This window comes from Bos indicus x Bos taurus, chromosome X (genome assembly GCF_003369695.1).
Source record: "Bos indicus x Bos taurus breed Angus x Brahman F1 hybrid chromosome X, Bos_hybrid_MaternalHap_v2.0, whole genome shotgun sequence".
NCBI lineage: Eukaryota > Metazoa > Chordata > Mammalia > Artiodactyla > Bovidae > Bos > Bos indicus x Bos taurus.
Window position 1 is genome coordinate 36,624,086 of NC_040105.1, and position 23,836 is coordinate 36,647,921.

Below are 23,836 nucleotides of genomic sequence, written 5' to 3' on the forward strand. Positions count from 1 at the left end.
TGCAGGCAGATTCTTTACCATCTGAGCCACCAAGGAAGTCCATTACCATGGAATACTACTCAGCAATAAAAAAGAATGACCTATTGATACACACCGAACTTGGATGAAGTCAGGAGCATTATGTTGAGTGTAAACAGACAATATAAAGAGGTTGCATATTATATGATTCCAATTATATAACATTCTTATAATGACACAGGTGGGGAACAGAAGAGTGATTACCAGAGGTTAGGGATGTCAGTGGTGATAGAAAGGATGTGACTATTAAGGAAGATTTTGTAATAATGAAAGAATTTTGCATCTTCACTGTAGTGGTGGTTACAGGAGTCTACACAAGTGATAAAATGGCACAGAACTATACAGACAGGTAGTACCAATGTCACTTTCCCGGTTTTGATACGGCACTACTATTATGGAAGATGTAACCACTAGGGCCAAGTAGATAAAGGCTCTGGTGGGACCTCTCTCTGTTATCTTTGCAATTCTCTAAGAATCTATAATTATCTCAAAATAAAAAGTTTTTAAAAATCTAATGCATCCTTGAAAGTTTAACTTGGACCATAGGATTTCTTAGAATTCAAGTCAAAATAAATATATATGGTTCATTAATTTTAAAAAGTCAATAGCCCAGTACATGAATATTCATAGCAGCTTCATCTGTAATAACCTCACACCGGAAACAACTCAAACGTCCATATACATACAATGATATACTACTCAGCAATAAAAATAACTACTGTTATGTGAACTATGGATACATCTGAACATAATTATGCTGAGTAACAGAAGTCAGACAAAAGAGTGCATAATGTATGATTTCACTTATAGAAAACTCTAGAAAATATATACTAATCTGTAGCAACAAAAATCAAATGAATCATTGCCTGGGGGTGGTCTTGTTCATGGGGAGAGCTGGGAAGGAGGAATTACAACGGGGTTTTGGGAGTGATGAATCTATTTACTATCTTCACTGTGGTTTCATAGGTGTATGCGTATGTTAAAACTCAGCAAGTTGTACAGTTTATATACGTGCAGTTAATTGTATGTAACTCAATAAGGTTTAAAAAAAGATCAATAGCTCACACATTCACAAATAATAATCAGTTAGAATTTTTCATGGAAAAGAACAACCCATTTACAACAGCAACAAAGAAACAGGAACCAACCTAAGGAATGTGCAAAACTTGTATGATGAAAACAATAAAACATTTCTGAAAACAGTAAAACTTTCCTTATTTCAACAAACAGAAAGAAATCTCTTCTTGAGAGGGTGATTTAATACCTTAAAGATGTTAGTTCTCCCTAAGTTAATTTACAAACTGAAAGAAATCCAAATAAAAACACTGACAAATGACTTCTTTCTGTGCTAGACACATTAGTACTAAAATTTATATGGAAAAATAGGCATATGAGAACAAAACACTGAAAAAGCTTATAAAGGAAACTAGCTGTAATTTATATTAAATATGCTAACAATCTTCTATAATTAAAACAGTGTGGACTAGCATTTAAGTAGAATGATGGACCAGTGGACTAGAATATGAACAATCCTGAAATTCACTAAATACACACGGAAATTGGGTTATGGTAAAAGGTAACTAAAATCACTGGGGCAAAGGATTTCGTAACAAATTGTGTTTGGACAACTGGATAGCTACGTGCAAAACAATCAGATCCATAAGTCACACCACACCCAAGAATAAACTAAGTGAATCAGAGGACTAAATGTAAAAATTCAAATATATTAGAAGAAATTGTGTGAATTCCTCTATAACCAGGGACTAAGAGGAAGGTTTTCTAGTATGATTTAAAAATCTAGATTCAATAAACTACTTGCTTAATGTATAGCTACAATGAAAATGAAAAAAACTGCATAAGTAAAACCCATAAGCAAAGTCAAAATATAAATGACAATTGCAAGCACATATTTGAAATGTATCACCAATAAAGGCTAGTATCTCTAATATATTTTCTAAAAATTCGGGGTGGGGAGGCATGGGAAGGACCATAAATATGATAGAAAAAAAATGAACAAAAGGCCAAGACAACACACAAAATAGATATAATAATGGACCATAATACATGGCAAAATACACAACTTCACTCATAAGAGAATTGTAAACTGAAACACAACCAAGATACCATGTCACACCCTGCTAGTCAGACTGTGAGGGAATAGGCACTCTCTCAAATATCTGGGGGGAATGTAAAACATTACGAGCTTTCTGGCAAATTCTAACAAACCTATACACACATCAACCCTTGATAAGCAATCCAATTCTAAGAATTTACACTGAAGATGTACTTCCTATCATGCAAAATGATTTACTATAGCGTTATCTGTAATTGTAAAACTAGTGAAAACTACTTAACGCCAAAATACAACAGACCGGCTGAAAAAATGGTGACATATCCTTACAAGGAAGTCCTGTCAAGATTTTTTTAAACAGAGTAAGCTCTGTGAATACATACAGAATGACTTTCAGAAGGGACAGATAGATGAACATAAACATTTTTCCCTCCCTATTATGATATGGGCATTAAAATTATAAAACCACTGTATGTGTGCTGTAGAACTGGGCAAATGAGTTAATATACTGGTGTAATTGACAGCCAGGCTTCTCACTGTGGAAGAACATCTATGAAGAATATTTACATTTCACATACAAATACATAATGGGGAAAAGAGAAACCCTGAGGGGTGTTGGAACTGGAGATTAGCAGGATGAATATGCAGGTCCCTAACACACACAGACACGTGTGCGTGCATACACACACACACATTTATATGCATATACATGTATCATTTTTTTCCCTCGCTCTGTTGTTGGAACATCCAGAAACAATGATACTCTGACAGCAATGAAAACACTCTAGCTCCCAGATCTTGGTTTCTAAATATTATTCCTAACTAAAAGCAAGCAAGGCTCCTCAGAGAAACAACCAATGCCAAGACTGGGGCAGGCAGGCAAAGTACAACAGTATCCTGGAGCACCTTGCTGAGCCAAAACATTAAAAAAAAAACAAAAATGATAAGGACATGTCAAAGAGACAGAGAAGCTGGTTTGAAGAAATTTCCATTAGCCAAATTTAAGATATTTTGATCAAAACACTGACAGTAATGGATTATAACTCACAGAATAAAATGGTCTATGAAAGAGATAGATCAAGGGAAAATTTTTGTGCATAGTAGACTGCCAGCTAACAAATGTACACTTAACGATGGAGTCAGAAACTCACCATTTAGCATTATGTTAAACTAGAATTTCATTGATTCAGTCAAGAACTATCAATAGCAGATGTTAAAACTAGTGGGTAGAAGTTTGCTGGAGAACAGAACATTTTTACGTAGTGTCAAAGTATCTTCCCACTAAAGTTCTTACCTTTCCTTTAAAGGAACATGATAAAGCAGGATGAAAAGGCACTATATGAAAACCACAGTAGAGTATCTAAAATTTGTACTTTTTTGGAAAAACACAATATCAAAACCTAATTTTTAAGTACATGAGCCAGGTTTTATCAGAAACTCCATGCTACAAAATACTATTTATACTATAATCTTATTGTTATTAAAATTATCTATGTACTATGAATAGGCTAGAATGATAAATACCAAAATTATAAAACTGATAGTACTAAAAATTCAAGTAATTTTATTCATTTTTATGTTTTACCATATTTTCAATGTCTCTACAATAAACATGTATTACTTTTATAAGAAGAAAAAGTATGGGAAGAAAAAAACCCACAAGGAGTAAGCAGATACAACATAAAAAAGCTGGAAATAAATTTAAAAGCTAAGAGTGTTTTGTGATTGCATGATGGCATGATAGATGATGTATTCTTTTCCCTGTTTTTACCTGTGGGACTTCAGAGTTAAAAACCCTGACGCTCACAGCTGATCACTTTATACACTGATTTTGCCTTTGCTGTGCGCACCGAAATCTAGCAACACTGCCTCTCTGCTCATCTCTCCTTGAATTCCTTCCTCTTCGCCCCTGGATCTTTCCTTACCTAACAAGAAACCACATCATCTTTCTTTAAAATTTCTGCATCCACTGCTCCTGAGATTATCTGATGTCCCCTGAGCACATCCCACACCACTTGTTTCTCAAGTAGTGTTTTTTTCACAGCAGCGTACAGGAGTGGATCTTTATACAATACCTACCTCTCTGAAACATCATTTCCTACTGTAAAGCAGTTTCAAAGAATGTACACCATTGTCAGAATGGGGAGGGGAGTTCTGATATGTCTTTTCTCTGGTAGAAGTAAAATGTTTTAAAACAGCGTCACTATCTATCAGCTTTCTCTGTACTTTCTCTGTGATCAAGCATGGTAGGGTCATGATGGTATCTGCAACTTTCCTGGACAAAGCCTTGCGTAAAACATGCTTACTTAGCCCTTGCACGGATGATCAAACTCAGCTCAGCAGGGTCCTATGGAAATGGAGCTCTCAAACACAGATCAGCACACAGGAAAGTGGACCGAGACCTCTGACCCACATTGTGTTCTTAGAGACCACACTTAGAGTTAGCTCTTTGAGAGGCTAGTTTTTAACTGATAGCAACGCACACGTTTGGGAATGCAGGTTTTAAATATACATCACAAAGGTAGGCAAATCTATGAATATTTTAAAAGACTGCCAATATACTCACAGTTTTTTCGTTATTTTCAAAAGCTTCTCTTGCCTCTTCAAATGTACAGACTTCTTCTTTGCATTCACGCTCAATGTTGCCCTGTCTTATTTCTTCGAAGAGTCCATTCGCTCTTGGGTAGCGTTTTAATACTGAATTGGCTTTTTCTCCAGTGAGAAAAACTACAAAGAGATATAATAATAAGCATAAAATTGTAATTAAAAGTACATGTGGAAAGTTACTGTACAAAATGAAGTCTGCTAGACGCTCTTTAGAGAACATAGCCAACACCCTCAACCTCTTTCTCTAGGTCAGCAAGGAAGTAACACTCGGCTCTCAACCACCCCATCCATCTGCTGTCTTCCTCATCATGTGTGTCCTTTCAGTGGCAGTTGCCCTGGGCAGGGACAGTGACATAATGAACTATCCTATATCCAGACTTTAGCACATTCCTGCCAACCATGGGTGTTTAAATATAGCAATAATGAAACCAGTACATGCATGCATTCATTACTGTAAGAGAACGCCCCAGGCATTCTGCTGGTGGATAGCAGCAATGAAATAAAAATCCAGTCTGTGGACTATCAGTCTTTGTTACCCCTAACTAAAAATAAATAAAACTCCAATTGACCTAATTATGTAAACCCAAAGCACCTTTACTCATGTGAAAAGAAGAGGTGACAAAATACTATCAAGAAATTAAGATAAATTTGGCCATAATTCATTCCAAAGAATATTAATAGTCATTTTGTTCTAAATGCACTTAGCTTGAATATATTTTGACATGTTAATATATTTAACCCCATTTTGATGTCCTTCAGAAAAAGAAAATTGTTCTGACTTGTAGAGGCATTTCATATAAACATTCAAAATGCACATTCATGATACCAGTAAAATAAGGCAATGGTTATAATGCACACTTGTGGGAAATAATTTTTATGTACAGATTCATTTTAAACTAAACTTCAATTACATTTGTCTAAAATGGTCATGCTTGTTTGAAAAGATAAATAGAATGCTACCAGAATTTAATCTTCTGCTAGAGCAAATAAATTAGAAAATACCCTAAGCTTAAAGACCTCTGACATGTGACAAGGTACATAATAGATCCTTCAGAAAATTAAGGGGAAAAAAAGGCCAAATTTTGGGGGGGAAAAAACATTTTGAAGTTAAATGAAAATAAGTAAATATTCGCTTAAAAATGGCAACAACAGGAATGAATTTAAGGTTTACCTCAATTTTAGAAGTGTGTATTTGACTTTATAGAGGATACAGATTCATTACTTAGGACTCTTTAAAATATCCAAATTGATACAAGTTAGATGGGTACACTGAAAACTATGGTATGTCTTCCTTCCTTCTGTGCCTCAGAAGGGTTAAGTAGCGATAAAAATGGATCACAGAATCATAAAAAATCATTAGAAGAAATCCTAGAACATAAAAGGGTGCTGCTGAGTTGGAGAGTAATAGTAGAATTTTCTGCCAGTGCTTTTCAGTTTAGCTGCATGAGCATCTCTTGTTGGACTTACTATCACACATCCTGCTGGGCCTACCTCCCAGAGTCTCTGATTGCACAGGGCTGGGGTAGAGCCAAGAAGCTGCATTTCAAGTAAGAGCCCAGGTCACACTGGTGCTGCTGGGCCCACTCCCCACAGTTTGAAAACCACTACTCAAATGGGAGATCCTTAGAAAATTAGTTCTGAGGAAGGTGTTTATGGAATGCTGGGATTAACAAATGCAAAAAGATCTTTTACTGTATGACTTTTTAGGACTCTTACTATGTATTTAATATATATTTGAAATCTCCAGAAAACAAACACAACACATGCGTATGTCACATTTATTTGACTATGGAGCCCTTTTCCAAGGGACATTTCACTGAATTAACAACTTCTAGTCACCGGTCTTATTTATGGCAATGAGAAACAATTCTCTTCCATACAATAGGCCAACTAATACATGAAGATGGTAACTGACTTCCGTTGAGGCTTCTCTTTTCTAGGATAAACATGTCTTGTTCCTTCATCTGTTGGTCATATACCAGAAAAATATATAGGAGTCCCTGTATCATCTTTATCACATTAAATGCTATATTCTACACTGAGTGTGGTCTGACAAGTACAAAACTAATCATGGCTATCAGCTTCCTTGTTTTTAGACACACTAGATATGTCAATTGTGCTTCCCTGGTAGCTCAGCTGGTAAAGAATCTGCCTGCAATGCAGGAGACCCTGGTTTGATCCCTGGTTCGGGAAGATCCACCAGAGAAGGGATAGGCTGTCCACTTCAGTATTCTTGGGCTTCCCTGGTGGCTCAGCTGGTAAAGAATCCACCTGCAATGCGGGAGACCTGGGTTCGATCCCTGGGTTGGGAAGATCCCCTGGAGAAGGGAAAGGCTAACCACTCCAGTATTGTGGCCTGGAAAATTCCATGGACTGTATAGTCCATGGGGTCGCAAAGAGTCAGACATGATTGAGCAACTTTCACTTTCAGATATGTCAATGAAGTCTAAGGCTTCCTTAACTTTTGGTGACAGGTTTATTGAAAATAAACCAATCAATAATATTGTATTTTAAGCTTTTAAGAGGGGAAAAACCCTAAATTCTCCTAAGGGAAAATCTTACATGCTGTCTACGTTGAAAAATGTGTCAAGGAAAGCAGCTGACTCCTAAAATCAGAATGCAGACTAATTCAGAAGATCACACAATTATAAGGTAATGTACAGCAGGACACAGCCCTTCTAATTCCAGCCTAACCAAATTACCAAGAGCATTCTACAAACATCTCCTGTGTATTTCTTGTACTGGGAGGCAACGTGATATAATACTGAGACCTCTAGATGCAATAACCTGGCAAGGAGGTTTTTATCTCACTTGCCAAATATGGTCAATTAGAAGTTACCACTTGGAACAAGAATCTGACTAGTAGGAAAGATACTGTTACAGATTAGTTATGTCCTGGGAAATATTGAAGACAAAAAGGAGAGGGGGTGACAGAAGATGAGATGGCTGAATGGCATCACTGGCTCAATGGACAGGAGTCTGAGCAACTCCAGGAGATAGCAGAGGACAGGGAAGCCTGGTGTGCTGCAGTCCATAGGGTCACAAAGAGTCGAACACAACTTAGCGACTGAATGACAACATGTCTGCCATATATTAGGGAACAGGAAATTGTGGAAGAGTATTTTCCAGTCCTAATCAAAGTAATTTGGAAATCTAATGGGTGATGTCAGAATTGGGATCCTTTCTATGCGAAAGCAAAATAAGGGAAAGGTGGCATCTTGAACCTATAAGGTAAGATCAGACTATTTCTTCCTAAAACGCTGGGCAATCTCCATGATGCAGGGGCTTGTGTTTGGACTTAATGTTTGAAACTAAGGTTGATTATTTTCCTCTACCTCCTTTTCATCAAAATGTGTGAGGTACCCCAGAGCTGTCCAGAATCATGTGTATGCCTTCTTCAGAGATGACATGATATGACAAGTATACAGACTGTAAATCTACTCTAAGAACACAACACTGAGGTGGTATTCAAACATGTTCTTGTCTCATTAAAGTACATAAGGAAAAACCTAAGCTGTTTTCTATTCAGTTAGGGAACATCCTCACTAAGGAAAATATTTCAACTCTAAGACTGAAATACCACCATAAAATAAGTATATTAATTAAAAAAACATAGCTACTTTTTCATAATTTCAAAATAAATAGCTCTCACCCATGCTTTCTCTTCAAAAGAAAACAGTAAAAATAAGTGAAATAAGATGACTGCTCAAGTAACTCCCTAAATTACTCCCTTAAACCAAAATATGTAGTCATGTTGCATATTTTTAACATTGCAGGATACTAAAACTGATATTTTAATGTCAAAAATCTTTATCTAGGTAAAATCATGTGCATATATTTGCTAAAAAACAGCAGATGGCAGGGCCTGAAAGTTAACAGCTCATGTGGAAAATCTCTACTCCCCTTATCTTATCAGTTCTCTTATCTTGGGTCTGAATTTACTCAAAGAGCCATTATTTAAAGTGGCAAATGTTTACATTTTTAAGTGAGCAAAACTTTTTATTTAGGACATATTTACTGAACACAGACTATGTACAATGAGATAATGACAAGTCACAAAGATCAATAGGAAATGGCCTTTGCCCTCAAGGTTCTTTGGTGCAGATAATGAAGATAAGAGATAAACAAACAGCTCTAATGGAAGATGAACTAGATATATGCTGTTTGAGGTTGGCTGCTGCTGCTGCTAAGTCACTTTAGTCGTGTCCGACTCTGTGCAACCCCAGAGACGGCAGCCCACCAGGCTCCCCCGTCCCTGGGATTCTTCAGGCAAGAACACTGGAGTGGGTTGCCATTTCCTTCTCCAATGCGTGAAAGTGAAAAGTGAAAGTGAAGTCGCTCAGTCATGTCCAACTCTTAGCGACCCCATGAAGTTGGCAGGCAGGCAAATTTCTTCTGGGTAGGTGTGTTGGTGGATGGGAGAGAGGCCTGGAGAAGGACGAGTGAAGTGTATTAGGGCTGGCCTTTTAGGGACATGCAAAGATGGTGAAGAAAGACACCCTACGAAAACAAAAAAGTGAGTGAGGGCCTAGAATCAAATAAACCTAGGGCCATAAATAAGGAATAATGAGCTTGCCAGTAGGGCAGAGTTCACCATTTAAAAAAGGAAGAGAGGGAAATGGGACTTGAAATGGCTTGATAGCCGTGTCATGAGGCACTGAATGTTAGGCTAAAATATTTAAACTATTTGATAGACCCAGCACAGTCATAAATAAATAAATAAAGTTATTTTTAAAGTTTACTGAAAGAGAAGCGCTAAATAAAGGAAGCAATATTCAAAAAAAAAAAAAAAAAGATTTTAGACCGATACTTCACAGAGAAAAACCTAGAAAAATGTATATGTACAAGATTTAGGGGTAGGATGAGGAGAAAATGGAGGGATAAAGGCCAGGAGAAACGCTACTTACATTAGACCAGGTTAAGAAATGATAAGATCATGCTTTAGAATGGTGCCAAAAGGAAGGGAAAGAAAGGGACAGATGTGAAATTTAGGGTTAATATAACCCAACATATAAATATAACTCAATGTGCGATGCCTTTGGCCACTACACCTATCATGTAGCTTATTCCTCAGTCAAACCAAATCTTGTCATTCTCCATACAGGCTTTTTCATGCCTCCATAACGCTATACCTAATATTTCCCCTGCCAGGCAAACTCCTATTCTATTCAGATATGAAGTGAAAGTGTTAGTCACTCAGTTGTGTCCAACTGTCTGCAACCCCATGGACTGTAGCCCACCAGGCTCCTCTGTCTATGGGATTCTCCAGGCGAGAATACTGGAGTGGGTAGCCTTTCCTTTCTCCAGGGGATCTTCCCGACCAATAGTCAGACACAACTGAGTGACTAACACACACTATTCAGCTGTAACATCCTCTAAAAATGCTCCCTAGATTCTACTTCCCACTTCATTAGACACAGCTGCTATAGACTCTCAGTAATTAGGTAGAATTCAATTATAGCAATTAAATAAACTATATTGTAATTTTATTAGAAGTTTTAGTATGCCTATCTGATTCCCTCTCAAGACTTGCGGACGGGCCCCACGTATTATTAATATTTTGATCTAACCTCTGTCTTTCATAATGCCTAGTAAAGATTTTGGTATAGAACAGGATTCAGTAAGAGGGGAAATGAAAACACAGAACAGGAGAAACTTGAAATCTGAATGACTAGAAACTGGGAATCCATGGGCCATACCTCCAATTATGAAGCAGCATCACAAAGTTAATATATGATTGTGAAACAAACACATTTACAGCAAAGTTTCTAGTTAGCCAGCACTTGAATGTCCTTTTCGCAAAAGCAAGCACCTTTTGAAATTTGTACAACAGTTCTATTTGGACTCTGCTTGGAGCATATGTTTTGTTGCTGTTCTGAAAGAAACACTGATTTGCCCCAATAGTTATGTAGCAGGAGAGCAGCTGGACACCTACTGATGTGGGAAGAGGGCAGAGCCAGTTCCTGGCAAGGAACTAGCAGCTTAGCTTCCCAAGGTGTTGCAGCCAATTCATGACAGATGTGTTGGATAGTCTACATTTGGGGAGAAATTCATTGATACATCACATTGGTTGGATACCACACAAACTATGAGCTGAAGGTCATTCAGTTTCATTATTAGGTAGTTCTACACAGAAGGTGGATTTTGGCTGTGATTAAAAAAAAAAAACAAAAAACAATAGGTGCTATGTGTGAGAAGAAGTGAGAATGTGTGAGAAGAAGTGAGAATGTGTGAGAAGTTTTGTGATCCTCAAAAGGTACACACATCCAATTAGTAAGTAACTGCATGGCTATTTAAAAGAAATATCAAAACAAAGTGTGAGTTTTTTGGTTTCCTAATGCACATAAGTTCAGTTCAGTCACTCAGTCGTGTCCAACTCTGCGATCCCATGGACTGCAGCACGCCAAGCCTCCCTGTCCATCACCAACTCCTGGAGCTTACTCAAACTCATGTCCATAGAGTCAGTGATTCTGTCCAACCATCTCATCCTCTGCCATCCCCTTCTCCTCCCACCCTCAATCTTTCCCAGGATCAGGATCTTTTCCAATGATTCAGTTCTTCACATCAGGTGGCCAAAGTATTGGAGTTTCAGCTTCAGCATCAGTCCTTCCAATGAACACTCAGAACTGATTTCCTTTAGGATGGACTGGTTGGATCTCCTTGCAGTCCAAGGGATTCTCAAGAGTCTTCTCCAACACCACAGTTCAAAAGCATCAATTCTTTGGCACTCACCTTTCTTTATAGTCCAACTCTTACATACATACATGACTACTGGAAAAACCATAGCTTTGACTAAATGGACCTTTATTGGCAAAGTAATGTCTCTGTTTTTTAATACGCTGTCTAGGTTGGCCATAGCTTTTCTTCCAAGGAGCATAAACATAACTAATGCCCATAAAAGTTATGTTTATACTATACTATATACTATTAAGTATGCAATAGCATTATATCTTTAAAAAGTAATGTACATACCGTAATTAGAAAATACTTGATTGCTAAAATGTTAACTATCACCTGAGAACAGAGGGTTGCCAAAAACCTTCAATTTGTAAAAGTCGCAATATTTGACAAGTGCATTAATAGGAAGTATTTATCTTTTTAAGAGGTGACCAAGCTCTCAAGATATAAATACCTATTAAGTTGTTTAGACCTAATTACTTCATAAATGGAACTATTAGGCATTTCTTTTGGCCTATAGCTGCTATGAAAAAGCCACTGCAAACTAAGAGTACTTTAAACTCAGCAAGTTTGGGAACCTCTGACCTAGGGGTTCTGAAGACAGATTGGGTCTTGCCAATGTGCTCCCAAATCCATCTGGCACATCAAGTTTCAATGGGCTGCGAAGTTTCCTCTTTGAGGAAGGAAACTGAGATCCGTTTTGGAACTTGAAAGTTGGTGACACCTGTCACATGGGCTAGTTACTGTGGCCCTGATAAAGTTAGCAGGAAAAGAATCCAGTGTAGTCCCCACCCCATCCAGTCACACCCCCTCAGTTGTAGGTTACCTTCAGTTCTCCCCCAATTAGCTGCTCCAGTTCTGCCAGCTTGTCTGGGGAAGAGGCCAGGGAGATGAAAACTGAAATACACAATCACTAGGTAGCCAAAACACTGGGCAATCAGGCTTCCTGTGTTATGGAGCGAGCAGAGGGGAGTGAAGTGCCGGGTAGAAAGGTGTTCTCCTCTTTCCCTAGTGCTGCTGGTAATTACTACCAGCCCAGCCAGGGCAAACCTATGCCTCAGTTCAGGAAGTGGCTCCTCTACTGTCCTTGGAATTGCTGGGTATCCAAAAGCCTGGTTTGGGTGCCCAGGTTTCAGTGTAAGACGGCTCAGAGGTTAAAGTGTCTGCCTCCAATGCGGGAGACCCGGGTTTGATCCCTGGGTCGGGAAGATCCCCTGGAAAAGGAAATGGTAACCCACTCCAGTATTCTTGCCTGGAGAATCCTGTGGACAGAGAAGCCTGGTAGGCTACCGTCCACAGGGTCGCAAAGAGTCAGACATGACTGAGCGACTTCACTATTCACTATACGCCAGCAACAACATGAAGAGCAAGAAAAAAGGGAGACTTCCTACAAATGCGCCTAGCATTCCATTATCTTTCTTCGGTGCAGGAGGCAGGATGTACTCCTCTATTTGTGGGAGAAGGTGAGCTTCACATCCTACTACTCCTTCATCTTCATCACTCCTCACAGGATGTACTCCTCTAGACTTCAGGTGCAACCCTAGAGTTCCTACATGTCCCACAGGAACAGGGCTGGTAAGGGAAGAAAGAAAGACATTCTCATATTTTCAGGGGCTGTGGTTAATTTGAGTAATGAATGTGATCTCACTGGTATCCCAACTTTGTTAAATGGTACCCATCAGCTACACATTTACAAAGTAAGGAAGAGGCATTAAAGCAAACAGCTATGTGAGGAAAGCCAAAACCCTAAGCTTCCCTTCCTCATCTGTAAAACTGGAATAACAGCACCAACCTCAGTTATAAATGAGGTAGGTATTGGACATAAGGTGCTTTGCTCAGAGCCTGGCAAAGACTGGAGCTCAATAAACAAGAGTATGATTTGTTGTCACTGTCCTGGTAGCAGTTATTTCATTAAAGGAAAAACAAGAGATTTATTTACCAAGATGATAAAAAAATACACTTAGAAAAGAAAGAATAATTGATCAACGATAGGATTAATTTGCAGTGAGTCTGTATGATTAACTCCAGGGATGCCTGGAAGTCTGGTCTCCATGGTCAAGTTTGGGATGAAATGTACAAGCTTTATACAATGCTGTTTAAAGCCCTTGGAGGCACTCTGTACTAGCCTGTCTAGTTTATTGAAAAATGTATAGATTGATGGTTTGCACTGATGGCATGCAGCCTAATTTCAGCTATATGACCATTAAATATCAAAGATTCTCAGTAAACTTGTCCTCTGGCACCCCTGAGACCAAGGTTATCTTGCATGTATCTTGACTGTTCTCACTGAGAAGACAAAGCATATCCTGTGTTACAAAAAATGGGCTTAGGAGCCATCTTTCTCCTGCTGCACCATACCTTCATCATTGTTGTTCAGTCACTAAGTCAAGTCCAACCCTTTGTGACACTATGGACCATAGCCCCGCCAGACTCCTCTGTCCATGGGATTTCCCAGGTAAGAATACTAGATTGGGTTTTCATTCCCTCCTCCAGGGGATCTTCCTGACCCAGGGATTGAACCCACGTTTCCTGGATTGGCAGGCGGATTCTTTACCACTGAGCCACCAGGGTAGTCCATACCTTTATAATACCTTATGAGAATCTCATAGGTCCTTTCAATTAGTTAGTGTCAAGTAGTGGCTACTTGGAGAAGGCAATGGCACCCCACTCCAGTACTCTTGCCTGGAAAATCCCATTGATGGAGGAGTCTGGTGGGCTGCAGTCCATGGGGTCGCTAGAGTCAGACACGATTGAGCGACTTCACTTTCACTTTTCACTTTCATACATTGGAGAAGGAAATGGCAACCCACTTCAGTGTTCTTGCCTGGAGAATCCCAGGGCTGGCAGAGCCTGGTGGGCTGCCATCTATGGGGTCGCACAGAGTCAGACACGACTGAAGCGACTTAGCAGCAGCAGCAGCAGCAGCAGTGGCTACTTTGATGATTCATAAATATTCTGAGGATATCATGAGATTTAAAATTTTGAGGGCTTCCCTGGTGGCTCATTGGTAAAGAATCTGCCTGCCTGTGCAGGAGACATGGATTCCTGATCTGTGACGATCCCACATGCCATGGAGCAACTAAGCCCATGTGCCACAACTAGCGAGCCAGTGCTCTAGAGCCCAGAAACCACAATTACCAAAGCCCATGTGCCCTAGAACCCATGCTCTGCAACAAGAGAAGCCACCGCAATGAGAAGCCTGTGCACCACACCTAGAGAGTAGTCCATGATCTCCGTAACTAGAGAAAAGCCTGGGAAGCAACGAAGCCCCAGCACAGCCAAAAATAAGTGAATAAATAAATAAAATTATTTTCAAAAATTTCAGAAATTCTTCAGAATATAAATTATGGACTATTTCTGGTCCTTATTTAAGAAGGACTTGATTTTATAAGAAACTCATAAGGAAGTATCCTTTACCATACCTTACATGCTTACTTTTGTTAACTTCAATTTTTGTCAAATGTGTGCTAAGTCTGTCATCATGAGAATTTTAACGAAAGATTAGAAAGAAGCTCTTAAGGATTGAGAATTGAAAATCACACACATGACAGATATACATATTTAGAGAAGCATGAATGAGTAGCTGTAACAAAATATCCTAAATTATTTTCTACTGATATTTGGGTTATTTGATAGTTCAGGTAGCTATTCAATATCTGACATAATCATTGTGGATATTAAGGATAGTAAGACATTATTTATGCAGAAGTCACTCATACCCATAAACTTAGAAACAAAACACGACCAAGGTGATGCATTCGAACTTCTGTTTTACCTATAAGGGAGCCCTAGCTCCCTTAGACTTAGCAAGGATTAATTTACTCATCCCTCATCCATGAGCCTGGCTATAAGACTGGAAAGCTTATTTTGCACATTAAAGCCGAGAAGTAGAAGGGACTAGGGGTGAGCTGAACTAGATCAACACACTGACAGCAACAAGAAATGAAAGTTGGTGGATCTGACGAGGAAAGAGATAGGAGGCCCTTTGAGGTTATTTACAAGTTTACAGAGGGCTTTTGTTTACATGATCTCATTTTACTCAGAACATTTTGCAAAGTAGAGTATTTGTCATATCTCACAAGTAAGAAACTGCTGTTTAGAAAGGATGCTATCACTTGTGGCCATGCTTCCTTTGTTGGGTTTTGGGGGCACCACCTTCTTCAGTTGTTTTTCCCCTTCCTCTCACTCTTCCCTCTCAGGAAAGGCTTTTTCTGCTGTCTTTTCCCTTAAAATAAATGTTAACTGGCCTCTCCTCTTCTCCTTCCCTCTAATTAGGTGACCTCATCCACTCTCATGTTTAGTCATCACATATAAGTGACAGCTGCCAACTCTACAATGCACAGCCTGGCCCTGTCCAAGGAGCACCTGACTGATACACACACCTTCTGCTAAAACTCTCATGTTCATCACCTGTGCCCAAGGAGCACAGTGAGCAGTCCCAGACTGGCAAAGGCAGTTGGCAGGGACTACTAGGAGGGAGGAGGCTTGTGTTCAGCAGAGGGGCAGGACTGGCAAAAGCCACTGGAGCTCACAGGTGTGCAATTCCTAAATGCTCAGTATTATCTTCCAATATTTTGATTTTTGATTCCTATGCTCTTTTTATACATGGTTTTAATTCCATGTTGCTTCAATTCTTTCTTTGAAAGCAAGAGAAGCTTAAGATATGAATTTGAATGACACAGGAACCTTGTATGCTACACAAGCCAAGTATTATTAGTCTAATTTTACCATTCACTGACTCACTCACTAATTTGTTCAAACATTTATGTAGCACTTTTTATGTGCCAGATGTTGGTGCAAGGCAGTGGGCTTAACAATAAGACAAAGTCCCTCAAGGAGCTCATAGTCTAATGGCAAACTACTGAGTAAACTGAGGCACAGAGTGGTAAATGCTTTGCCCAATGAAGTGGAAATAATAGGTACCTGGAAATGATTGACTAGAGCTGGAGAGAGGGCAGGGTACCATTAGGTCATCATAAGTAAACCCCTTTGACTGAAGAGCAAGGTGACATACAGAAACATATTACAGAATCTGCTTGCAAAAAAGGTTAAAATAGGGGACTCCCATGGTGGTCCAGTGGTTAAGACTTTGCCTTCCAATGCAGGGGTGTGTGTTCAATCCCTGGTTGAGGAGCTAAGACCACAAAACCAAAAACACAGAACAGAAACAATACCGTAACAAATTCAATAGACTTTAACAATGGTCCACAGTAAACATTTTTTTTAATTTTTTTAAAGGCCAAAATAGTTTTCAATTGTCACCATGACTGAATTCACATCTTGCAAGGAATTATTAAACCATGATCTGATGGCATTTCTACACTTGCCCCCAAAGCCTGGGGGCATGCCACCAGTCTGCTCCAACACAATCAATCTGTAGGGACCTTCAAGTCCAATTTTAACACTGGGAACCATAGTGAAATACAGTAATTTCACAAACTTTAAGGATACAGCATATTTATGATACCTCTACATACAGAAGTTTGGAAAAAACTCTTCTCTAACCCTCATTCAGAGGGTTCTGGTCAGTTATAAATACCAGAAAAATTAGAGAATACACCTGTTACTTTCCATATAGACATTATTTTGGTTGCACAAGGGTAAACAGTCTTTGAAATATTTTATAAGCAATCTAAACATTATACAAATATAAACAAAGACATCATGTCCAGATGCATGCATACCCCTATCCATTGCAGACATGAACCCATATTAAGGCAATTTCTCTTGTGATAAAACACCTGATCCATGCAGCAAAGGGCAGAGTCCACAAAGAGCTGTCCATCCAGCCTGCCCAACAGTTTCAATGATACTCTGTGTGATGCAGTAATCTCAGGAGGCAAGATGTCTATTTCACTGGCAAAAAAAACAGGGAATAATTAATTTTTTTTAAAGTTGTTTTCAAATGCAGAAACCATAATTATCTAGTAATCTAAGTAGTGAACTGCCCGAAGTTACTCCTGGCCTTATTGCTGTAAGGGAGAATGAGAAAGCATCGAGGATGATTTATTCCTCTGAAAATCACATCTGGTGTGTAATTCACCCACCCGGATGTCCCCAAAGATTCAATACCTGGATCCTCACATGCCATTAGTTTTCACTTCAATCAACTCTTCACTCTGCTCTGGAGGATCTTCTTCTTTCTCAGGGTGAGGGTGTTCTGGCTGTGTGCTTTCGGAGGAAGAGCTTCCTACACCATCCGATGTTTCATTACTTGAGAGATCCTCCGCCATTTCACATACATAAACATCGATAGGTCCTGTGGTGCTCTTCATATTTAGTGAGACAGAACCCTCTAGGGGAATTAAAAGATCCAAACTGGTATCAGGCGGAGATTTAACTGCAACTACAGTCTGTTCACGGAAGATGTCAAGGCTATGAATATCTTCATATGACACATATGCTAGCCTCTTCTTTTCTCTGTCCGCTAGTAACTCATCCCACTGTTGAGAACAATCCTTAATTAATTCATCCAGAGATGCTTCTTTCGCTGATAAGTCAAGAAGTTCCGCCTCCAGCTGCCTCTGTTTGGGCCGTATCTCCAATTCATTAAGATCAGGTCCTATCCATTGAATATGGCTCCTAGACTTTTTTTCAACCAGCTTGATTCCACTTAAGACATTGGTGACATCATACAATCTTCGTTTTGGTATTCCCAGTGCTTCTGCAGCTTTATTTAAGTCAAGAACACCTTCTGGACTAGATCTGAGAAGAGCCATAAATCTTGGAGTTAAATCAGACAGGGATGAATTACACCGACGTCTCTTCATACCTGGGCCTTTTTTCATGGACACCTGTTGCGTACTATCTTCTAAATTAACTCTTACTTTTAATGGGCGCAGGTCCTTCGTGCAGACGGGGTCTTTGGATTCACCGCACACAGTCTTCTCCTCCACCCGGTCCACATGCAAGCTGCGTGGCTCCCAAGCAGGCTGCTGCTGACTCATGCTGCCCGGCTGGCCCTCGCCTCGCACTGCACGAGCTCTCCCGCCTTCTCCCACTCAAGTCGGGCACCGCTTCCAACACACCGGTCCCGGGGGACAAGCACGAACCTGGCCCCTGTTGTGATCAGATGCTCAACGTGGCTAGGCCGGCCCTCTGGCACACCGCTGCCCCACGCCCCTGGGAGCTGGAACGCTAGCGGAAAGAAAGCACACTGATCTACGGCACTCAGAACACGAGTCCCGCCATCTTTACGCATGCGCATGCCTGCTGCTGCTGGCACGTTCTGATGCACGCAGTATGGTGTTTTCACGTTTGTTTTGTTTTTGTTTTTTTAATACAAAAGATCGGCCTCAGCTTTGTGGCTCAGCTGGTAAAGAATCTGCCTGCAATGCGGGAGACCTGGGTTCAATCCCTGGGTTGGGAAGAGCCCCTGGAGGAGGGAATCTGGCTACCCACTCCAGTATTCTGGCCTGAAGAATTCTATGGAGTATATAGTCCATAGGGTCACAAAGAGTTGGACACGACTGAGCAACTTTCACTTTCAGCAATCGGCAACATGTATTTATTCAAATAGAAAGTTTGTTCCTAGTCGGTGTTGTGTAAATGTTGGTGTGCCACAATCTGAAACTATAAGGAGTCCGCGTACTAAGAGGTTATTTTTCTCTTTTTTAAATACATCTAATATCTTGTTTAGTTGTGAATTTCTCATAAAAGACTGTGTAAGATGCTAAGTTATCCATTTATTTGAGCCTTCTGTTGTTAGTCATATGAAACTGCCTTTTGAGACTCTCTGTTTGAAGTCTGAGAAAGCCAGTATCTGTTCACTGCTTTCACCAACCCTGTATTGAGACAAATGAAAATTCAGGCAGAGTATGGAAGGGAGGAAAGATCCTGAATTTGTAGTCAGGTATGCGGATTTCTGTCCAGCTCTGGGACTAAACTGGCTACATGATTCTGCATTTGTTGCCAAATTTATCTGGGCCTGTCTCCTAATTTGTTAACCTAAGGTTTATATGTATGATTTCTTAGGTCTTTTCAGTTGTTACTGTAAAATTTTATACTTGGAAAGATTTTTGTTAAGTGGGAGTAGTGTATTGCATTCAAATTCTTTGGGGATATGAATATATTATTTTTCAGCCAAGCAATCACCATCTCCCAAACCAACAATAAAAACAAACAAGAAGCAAAAATCAACAAGATACCCTCCCCATCAAATCCTGTGCTCAGATTTATATACTATAAACATTTTTATAAAATGTCACACTCATATTTCCTTGCTTCTAAACTTTTGATACCATCATTCAGTCAGTTGTGTGTACATACAATGCCTTCAAGTTTTTTTCTGCTAAAATGGGTATAAATAGACATTTCTTATCACAAATGGATGGACACAACTTTCCTTAGAACAACTAAGTCTCACTAGAATTTTCAAGTGACATCTCACTTCCTAAAAACCAAATTATGCAAAATAAAAAGATCCTATTTGACTGTTGGTGGGAATGTAAATTGATACAGCCACTATGGAAAATAGTATGGAGATTCCTTAAAAAACTAGGAATAAAACTACCATGTAACCCTGCAATCCCACTACTAGGCATATACTCTGAGGAAACCACATTTGAAAAAGACACATGGACCCCAATGTTCATTGCAGCACTATTTACAATAGCTAGGATGTGGAAGAGATCTAGATGTCCATTGACAGATGAATGGATAAAGGAATTGTGGTACATATATACAATGGAATATTACTCAGTCATAAAAAGGAATGCATTTGAGTCAGTTCTAATGAGGTTGATGAAACTAGAGCCTATTACACACAGTGAAGTAAGTTAGAAAGAGAAAAACAAATATCATATATTAATGCATATATATGGAATCTAGAAAGAAGATACTGTTGAACCTATTTGCAGGGCAATGATGGAGACAGTCCCTGGGGTCACAAAGACTTGGACATGACTGAGTGACTGAACTGGACTGATGGAGACAGACATAGAGAACAGACTTATGGACACGGGGGCAGGGGGGTTGGAGAGGGTAGGATGTATGCAGAAAGTGGCATGGAAACATATACATTACCATAGGTAAATCAGATAGCCAATGGGAATTTGCTATGTGACTCAGGGGGCTCAAACCAGGATTCTGTGACAACCTAGAGGGGTGGGATGGGGAGGGAGGTTCAGGAGGCAGGAGACATAGGTATACCTATGGCCGATTCATGTTGATGTTTGGCAGGAACCAACACAATTTTGTAGAGCAATTACCCTTCAATTAAAAATAAATTTCAATATTAAAAAAGATCCTATTTGGATCATCTTCCTATTACTGAAAAAAAGAAAAAAGTTCCTCAGTCATGTCTGACTCTTTGCAACCCCATGAACTATACAGTCCATGGAATTCTCTAGGCCAGAATACTGGAGTGGGTAGCCTTTCCCTTCTCCAGGGGAATTTCCCAACCCAGGGATCAAACTCAGGTCTCCCACATTGCAGGCAGATTCTTTACCAGCTAAGCCACAAGGGAAGCCCTCCTATTACTTAGGGAGGTGGGAAAAAGATTATTTCTCAAATGTATTTCACCACTGTAACCTATCTGCGGAAATTAAAAGGCTATTTTTTTCATAGAAGGTAGGTTTATAATTCAGAATTTGTGGTACAGTGGTGCTCATGTGCCCATACAGGTTGTCACAAACTTACAACTTAGTTAGAATGGCATGTAGTATACATTTTCACAGGAATTAGGAAGTGGAAACCCACTCAGGAACTGAGACATTTAAAATATAATTTAATGTTATAGGACTGAACTAGAGAGAGTGGGGCATCTCAGGGTTTGAGAGAAGTAACTGTTGTATCTTTAATATCCTGAACCTGCTTCTTAAGGACAATGTAGTGGTTATGATCCCTATCTAAGAGTTCAAAAAAAGACATCTTTGTGCTATCAGAGGTATGCAATGAAATGCCAGATAACAGGCAGGTTTCCAGGAAAAAGTGTGGAGAAAAAGCCAGAAATGGATTTCTATAAGACTGAAGACAAAAGAGGTAGTGTATGTCTATAAAGTCAATAGATCCCTTCCCCCATGAGGAGGGATCTATTACTAATTCAATATGGTTTACTTGAAAGCCAAATTTTACATCATATATTCAGATGTCTCTTGTCTAATGATTTTATGCTTTGTAAGGAATAATTAGATACAGAGAAATTATCTAATAGATTCTCCCACAAGGGAAGGTAAAAAGCCAAATTTCTTTGAAGGAGTTTTACAATAACTCCTTATCAAAAAGAATACTTCATGAAATGGTAGATGACAGCAATCAAGTTACTAGCAATTAAACCAACTGCTTAAATGTATGGTACTTTAACGTGATATTTATGAATGAAAGCCGTGCCTTACCCACAGGAAGCAAACAAATATGGGTTTAGAAAATGATCTAATTTGCACAACATTAAGCACACAATCCGGTAGAAGCATAAAAACAGGGGAATTCCTAAGATAGGTATTTCCCATCACTAGTGCCTCAACTCTCATCAACAAGAAGATCATTTGTCTTAGAGTTTATAGTTGCTACAACCACAAAACTTTGTTTTTAGTTTATGAATATGATTTACACTGATTCTGGTTACACTGGATCTGTCCCATTTGGAAGAATACAGAAACAACTATAACAATCACCATTAAATGGGCTGGCGGGGGGGCAGGGTAAGGCATGTAGTGAGACTCAGCAAACATGAAACATAGCTTTAAATATATAACTATGTTACAGTGAATGCTTTACACTCTGTCAACATAGACAGTATGGTATTATCTATGGGATAGTTAACTGTAATTTAGATGCTAGGAGTAAATGATTGTCCTAATAGAATACATACTACATTTAATCAAAAAGTCTCATATCAGAGATGGTTGTTCAGAGAACATGCAAAGCTAGTGGTCAGCTATCTTTCTGTTATGCACAACAGCAGAGCAGAATGGATTTCAGAAACAGAATCACACTGACAAATTAGTACTTTTATTAATTAGCACACAGATTTCAGAAAGGACTTTTCGCTGGTGAAATCAATGTTGTTTATATGTGAATTTGTTCTAGAAGTGATGTTGACAGAATTCAAACTTCTGCTTGTTCTGTCTGAAGGGGAGAGGAACACTCACCAGTATTCCCTCTTCTTTCCCTTCTCTCCTAGTGGCTCCTCAGGGACCCCATGTAGGAAACCTGGGGCTTCACTGAGCACACTGAAACCACGGATCCATCTCAATCCCTTCATTTTGCTGACAATAAAAGGGAAATCCAGGCTAAATGACTTATCCAAAGACTCCAAGGACAGCCTTACCCAAGGCTGCTTGATTCTAGGACCAGCACTACATCTTGGTTTCTAGAACCATAATGGAAGCAAATTTCACATACTAACGTAAGGGGGAGTCATTCTGGCTTATATATGATTAAACTCAAAGTTTATGCTAACTAAAACAGCCTGCTTATGGCCTATCAAACAAACACCCTACATCTTCCTTGATCCTTAAAGAAAAGTGTGCATTCATCAGAAGTAAAAAACGTCTATGTTAAAAATAAACATTAAATGCCTCCCTTCCTGGGCTGCCAATGGTGGTGCTCCTTCAATGATGAGATGCCCTTCCCAGGTACCAAGGCTATACTGACTCCTGTGTACATGCTGATTTGTTATTGTTGTTTCGAAATCTTGAAGGAATGGATCCCTAACTTCTTGTCAGGACAAAAAGCAAAAATGGTATTTTTTGTTCTGACAAGATACAAAACTGTGCTGTGGAGAAGGAGATGACAACCCACTCCAGTATTCTTGCCTGGAGAATCCCATGGACAGCGGAGCCTGGCGGGCTACAGTCCATGGGGTCGCAAAGGAGTTGGGCATGACTGAGCAACTAAACAACAACCAGCCACACACACAGCAGAGTGAGCTGCTAAAAACAAACCTCAGCATCTAACTTTCCTCCTGCAAATTCTTCAGTGGCTTCCAGCTGCTTTTGGAAGAAAGTCCTAAATCTAAAGACCTTTCATAAATCAGCCTCTACCTTGCATCACCCCCCTCTTCGTTCCCTGTGTCCCAGTCACACTGGCTGGCTTTCTGTTTATTAAATATCTTCCTGCTTCAGAGCCAGCACACAGGCTGTTCTCTCTGCTTGCAACACTTTTCCATTTCCCACTGTGCTAATCTTAAGTGTTTCTTCTCCACAGAGAACGTTTCTGGTTTCTCCATGTAGGTCAAGACTTTCTGTTAAATCTTCTCTTAGCACCAGGCCCATTTCAGAGCACTTACTGTGACAGTAATATAAAAATTACAGATGTTAATTGGCTGGCGGGCTGCTAGACTATAAGCTCATGAGGGCAGATGTTGTGCCCATCTTGTTCAGTACTGTATTCCCAGTGTTGGGCACACAGTTGCTACTCAATAAATTTTGATTGAATGAAAAAAAAAAAACAAAAACAAAAACATGCTGAAAACTCCAGCGTAACTTCTCCAGCATAAGTTCCTCAGAGTGATATGAATTG

General features: G+C 39.5%; 1 protein-coding gene and 1 pseudogene across 1 annotated transcript in view; both read right to left on the reverse strand.

Moving 5' to 3' along the window:
• PRRG1 (proline rich and Gla domain 1) overlaps positions 1-23,836 on the reverse strand; it is a 144,004-nt gene that overhangs the window by 57,840 nt on the left and 62,328 nt on the right. Inside the window, exon 3 of the mRNA XM_027533252.1 lies at positions 4,656-4,816. Within this exon, the coding sequence (XP_027389053.1) occupies positions 4,656-4,816 (161 nt within the window). The remainder of the gene's footprint in view (positions 1-4,655; positions 4,817-23,836) is intronic.
• The window catches only part of LOC113886785, a 69,492-nt pseudogene continuing 62,236 nt past the window's right edge, over positions 16,581-23,836 (reverse strand).